The sequence below is a fragment of the Schistocerca cancellata genome, chromosome 5 (assembly GCF_023864275.1).
Source record: "Schistocerca cancellata isolate TAMUIC-IGC-003103 chromosome 5, iqSchCanc2.1, whole genome shotgun sequence".
NCBI lineage: Eukaryota > Metazoa > Arthropoda > Insecta > Orthoptera > Acrididae > Schistocerca > Schistocerca cancellata.
Window position 1 is genome coordinate 526,552,930 of NC_064630.1, and position 6,000 is coordinate 526,558,929.

The 6,000-nt window shown below is 48.4% G+C and overlaps 1 protein-coding gene across 1 annotated transcript in view; it reads left to right on the forward strand.

The window, feature by feature from the left end:
* The window catches only part of LOC126187737 (juvenile hormone acid O-methyltransferase-like), a 127,392-nt gene extending 121,619 nt beyond the window's left edge, over nt 1–5,773 (forward strand). The window contains exon 5 of the mRNA XM_049928987.1: nt 5,135–5,773. Within this exon, the coding sequence (XP_049784944.1) occupies nt 5,135–5,316 (182 nt within the window). The 3' untranslated portion in view covers nt 5,317–5,773. The remainder of the gene's footprint in view (nt 1–5,134) is intronic.
* The last annotated feature ends 227 nt before the right edge of the window (nt 5,774–6,000 follow it).

Genomic DNA, 6,000 nt, shown 5'->3' on the forward strand with positions numbered 1-6,000 from the left:
GCCTTCATCTTGGATCTTGAGGGTGATTCATTGCCCGCAAAGGTCAAGGTGATGGTTTACCACTGTGACAAACTATACGTCCCTCCCCCTGTGCACAGCTTTAACGGCTGGAAATTTGGGTTCGTGTCTTCCTGCTGCACTTCCAGCGCCACATGTCGAGACTATAGACATGCACTGCATCCAGATACTGAATGTGCGCCTCCTCCCAACTGTGGAGAGCAGCACTCCCCCTGTTCGCCAGATTGCCCATTACTCCAAAATGAGCGGAAAATCGAGTACAAGACCCTGGACCAGATGACTTATCAATAGGCAAAACGTAAATTTTAATGGTTACACCCTGTTCGGTTGCTGTGCACATATGCTGCAGCTACATCACCATTGCCATCACAAGTACCAGTCATACAACACTCTGTGCCACGAACTGTGGGTCCTCCAGGCCTCCAGAATACATCTGCCCCCTTGCTGGTAGGCGGAAAATCTTCCATTGCTCCCATTGTACCTAATTCGGGAGCAAGGACCCCAAACGCAGGGGACATTGGTCCCCTCCCCCAGCCAGAGAAGCAACCGCCTCCTCTGGGTCCTTTCACGTGGAAGGGGTCCCTTGTGACCCTCTCCCTCAATGTGATAGCGAACATTCGCTAGTGGCTAAAGAAGCCAAACGCTGCTGTACGAAGAGCTTCATGGCCTTCCTCTGTGTCTGAAGTTACTTCAGAGAAGTCCTACCAGTAAGACCCTAAAGAGAAGCAAGAGGGCAATCAAAGAAGTATGCTAAGAAAAAGGACCCTCTGATGGTCCGAACACCATCACTCCCTATCAATTCTGCACTTGAATTAGATTTTCACTCTACAGCGGAGTGTGCGTTGATATGAAACTTCCTGGCAGATTAAAACTGTGTGCCCGACCGTGCTCTAGAGCACTAGCCCGCGAAAGGCAAAGGTCCCGAGTTCGAGTCTCGTTCGGGCACACAGTTTTAATCTGCCAGGAAGTTTCAATTCTGCACTTGTGGATGAGGTGGAGATGTCAGTGTCCCCTGAGGACCTGGATCTCACTGATGCCTCATCCCCAATGGGAATGGGTATAAATACTCGATCGGTGGCAGCAGCCGACCCTGAAGTGTAACACACCTCGTTGAAGCTACAGGGGATATTGCAAGAACCGTAGCGAATATAATAGTGTGTCAGGTGGAGTTTGCATTTGTCCTGAACTCGGTATTTAGTCAACCTGTGCCGCCTTCAAACTTCCTTGAAGCTGCGGCTGTAAGGTTAAGGACGACACAGGAAATAACTGTCTGCAACGTATATCTATGTCCAGATGGTGCGATACCCCTGAATGTATCGGCTGAAATGATTAATCAATTTTAACGCCCATAACCCTACGTGGGGTAGTGCCATGCTTACTGGCCATGGCAGTGACGTCGAAAATTTACTGTCCCAACTCGATCTCTGCCTCTTAAATACTGGGGCTGCCACACATTTCAATGTGGCACATGTCAGTTACTCGGACATTGATTTATCAATTTGCAGCCCAGGACTTCTCCCATCTATCCACTGGAGAGCACATGACGACATGTGTGGTAGTGACCACTTCCCCATCGTCCTGTCCCTCCCCCAATGTCATACCCACGGACACCTACCCAGATGGGCTTTAAACAAGGCAGACAGGGTAGCCTTCACCTCTACTGTCACCGTTGACTCTCCCCTAAGTGGTGCCATCGATGTTGATTGAACACGTCACACCAATGATAATTTCTGCGGCGGAAAACGCGATCCCTCGCTGTCTAGGGTGCCCCCGGCGAAAGACAGCCCTTGGTGGTCGCCTGAAGTCGCTGTGGCAATTTAGGAGCGGCACCCTTCCCTAGAGCACTCAATAGCCTTTAAGCGGCTCCGTGCTCGCGTTCGCCAGCGTATAAAAAGACGGAAACAGGCTTGTTGGAAGAAGTACGTCTCGACCATTGTGTGCCATGTGTCACCTTCCCAAGTCTAGACGAAGATCAGACATGTTTGTGGGTACCAGAACCCGGCAGGTGTTACTGGCATTAACATCAATGGCGTGTTATCAACCGACGCAAACACAATTGCCGAGCTCTTTGCTGAGCACTACGCTCGAGCCTCCGCTTCAGAGAATTATCCCCCAGCATTTCGCACACTCAAACAGCGGAAGGAAAGGAAAGAACTCTCGTTCACTGAACGTCACAATGAACCCTATAATGCTCCTTAGCGTCGTTGCACATTGCCCCGACACAGCTACTGGGGCAGATCGGATCCACAGCCAGATTATCAAACATCTCTCGTCTGACAACAAGCGATATCTCCTCGTCATCTTCTACTGGATCTGGTGCGATGGCGTCTTTCCATCACAATGGCGGGAGAGGACCATCACTCTGGTGCTAAAACTCGGTAACAATCTGCTTAATGTGGATAGATATCGGCCCATCAGCTTCACCAACGTTGTATGTAAGCTGCTGGAACGTATGATGTGTTGGCGGTTGGGCTGGGTCCTGGAGTCACGTGACCTACTGGCTCCATGCTAGGGCGTTCCTCGGCGGGGTCGCTCGATCACTGATAATCTTGTCTCCCTCGAGTCTGATATCCGAACAGCGTTTTCGAGACGCAAACACCTGGTTGCCGTCTTTTTTGATTTAAGTAAAGCATACGACACGACCTAGCAACATGATATCCTTGCCATATTGTATGAGTGAAGTCGCCGAGGCCATGCTCCCGGGTTTTATCCAAAACGTCATGTCGCTCCATACTTTCCGGGTCGAAGTTGGTGCCTCCCATAGTTCCATCGATGTCCAGGAGGCTCTGTATTGAGGGTCTCTATTTTTAGTGGCCATTAACAGTGCAGCAGCAGCTGTCGGGCACTCCGTCTCACCTTATGTTTGCAGACAACTTCTGCATTTCGTACTGCTGCTCCATTACTGGTGTTGCTGAGCGTCGCCTACAGGGAGCCATCCACAAGCAGTAGTCATGGGCTGTAGAACATGGCTTGCAGTTTTCCGCCATGAAGACGGGTCTCATGCATATCCGTCAGCGTATTACCGTTCATCCGGAACCAGCACTTTACCTTAATGAGGATCCACTCACCGCAATGGAGACATCGATTCTTAGGTCTGATTTTCGACGCTCGTTTGTCTGGGCTTCCTCATCTTCGTCAGCTTAAACGGAAATGTTGGCAGCACCTCAACGCCCTTCGCTGCTTGAGCAACACCAACTGGCGTGCAGCTCGCTCCACGCTGCTGCAGCACTGCAGAGCCCTTGTTCATTCCCGCCTTGACTATGGGATTGTGGTTTATGGTTCGGCGGCGCCCTCAGCATTGCGTCTGCTCGACCCCTTGCACCAATGCGTTCGACTAGCGACAGGAGCTTTTAGGACGAGTCCGGTAACAAGCGTACTGGTGGAGGCTGGAATCCCTGCATTGAAGAGCAGACGTGCACAACTACTCGCCAGTTACGTTGCACACATTCATAGCGCTCCTGGACATAATAATTACCGTCTTCTTTTCCCAACCACGGCGGTTCACCTCCTGCATAGGCGGCCCAGGTCAGGGCTAAGGACTGCGGTTCGCGTGCGATCGCTTCTGTCTGGAGTCCTTCCCTTGACCACCTTTCCTCGAGGTCCATTCACGTACACGTCCGTGTAGGCGTAGGCCGAAGCCCTAAGGACTCTGTTAACTTTTCGGCTTTCTGCTGTCACTTCGTCTTGATTCTTGAAGTGTTCCGGGCCTCTGAAGTGGTTTACACCGACAGCTCGATAGCTGATGGTGTGGTTTTCTTGTCCTGTTTTGACCACTGTAGTATTTGTTGTCCTTCTTTCTTCTGGTTCTTCCTTTCTCCTGTTATTGTACAGTACGTCGTCTTTGTTTTCTTCTTTTCCTTAGGGACCGATGACCTTGGTTTGGTCTCTTCCCCCTCCCACTTTAAACCAACCAACCAACCAACCCCGTGATCCAGGGGCGGCAACGCTAGTTACTAGACCACGAGCTGCGGACGAAAGTGTGGGGTCATCCACACGAGTAATCCGCTGAACTTCAGTTACATCAGTCAAATCTAAAGGCTGTAAATTCAACTAAATACCTAGGAATTACAATTAAGAAGAAATGAAATTGGAAAGAAGACACAGAAAATGTTATGGGGTAGGCAAACCAAAGACTTGTCTCAATTAACAGGACACTTAGAAGACGCAACAGATCTACTGAAGATACTGCCTATACTACACTTGTCCATCCTCTTTTGGAGTACTGCTGCACGGTGTGGGATCCTTACAGGAAAAGGTTAAGGGAGTACATCAAGGAAGTAGAAAGAGCAGGACGTTTTGTTCAAAAATGGTTCAAATGGCTCTGAGCACTATGGGACTCAACTGCTGTGGTCATAAGTCCCCTAGAACTTAGAACTACTTAAACCTAACTAACCTAAGGACATCACACACATCCATGCCCGAGGCAGGATTCGAACCTGCGACCGTAGCGGTCGTGCGGTTCCAGACTGTAGCGCCTTTAACCGCTCGGCCAGGACGTTTTGTATTCTCGCGAAATAGGGAAGAGAGTGTCAGCGACATAACATAGGATTTGGGTGGACAACATTAAAACAAAAGCGTTTTTCATTGCGGAGCAATCTTCTCAAGAGATTTGAATCGCTAACATTCTCCTCCGAATTCGAAAGTATTTCGTTGACTCCGACCTTCAATGTGGAGAAACGATCATCATAATAAAACAAGGGAAATAAGAATTGTCCTGTTTTGACCACTGTAGTATTTGTTGTCCTTTTTTCTTCTGGTTCTTCCTTTCTCCTGTTATTGTACAGTACGTCGTCTTTGTTTTCTTCTTTCCCTTAGGGACCGATGACCTTGGTTTGGTCTCTTCCCCCTCCCACTTTAAAGCAACCAACCAACCAACCCCACGCGCTGTTAAGAGAGTGGAATAATAGAATCATTGCGAAAGTGGTTCGATGAACCCTCTGCCAGGCACATGATGTGATTCGCGGAATGACCATTTAGATGCAGATGTACATGTTACTTCTCTAAATGACAATTTCTATATGTTCCACACTTGCAAATATATTCATGGTGAACAATTACACATTATTCACGCTTTACTTGATCCTGTCTATAGATCGCATTGCTTTGTGTGTTGCAGACACGATAACTGCGATAAACCCGTTCGTCGGCAGGATTCCGCAGCAGCAGCTGGAGGCCTTCATACAGGACTGCGTGGCAGAGGCCTACAGTAACGGCACGATACGCGCTGACACTCTGCCGGGCGGCACCGTCTACTCCTTGCCGTACAGCGCCATGTTCGCCCACGCAGCCAAGGCCTGAGCTTGGTGGCTTCTGCAGTAGTGATCTCCGATGATTCGCAAAGCTCGCATTTTACTCTATTTTCCTCTTATCGTCTGTGTGCGCAACGTTCTCGTTAAATCCATGCTACTTCGCGACCACTGCCCTTCATATGTGTTTGTGGAATACCATCTCAACTCATTCTTGACAAGAATACTTCAACACTTGCCTAGCGTTATTCAAAAGCCAGTCTCTCACAAAAACTGGTATACATGAGAGAATAGCAGAATTATACTATGATTGAAAATATGAGTTGAGGATTGGCCCAAAATTCTATTCCTCCTGCATATACTCCAGAAACACTTTCACGACGAACGCTCAGGATTTTTCTTCACTGCCATGAAGCAGTGGTGGTTTAACGTGGCCTTGTCGGATCTTAGGACGCTCTACTGTTTTTAGTGTATCTCGTGTGTGTGTGTGTGTGTGTGTGTGTGTGTGTGTGTGTAGAGAGAGAGAGAGAGAGAGAGAGAGAGAGAGAGAGAGAAATAATCTGATCATAGAGGTAATAGATCAGAATAATATTGTTCCCGTTTTTTATTATATGTTTCATATAAATGCCGAATGTAGGAAGATAGTGCTCCTGAGTAACAGACAAGAAATAAGCTGTGGAAACTTAAACATTATTTACGTAAGGATAGGTGTTGTGAAAGGAACTTGGTTAAAAAG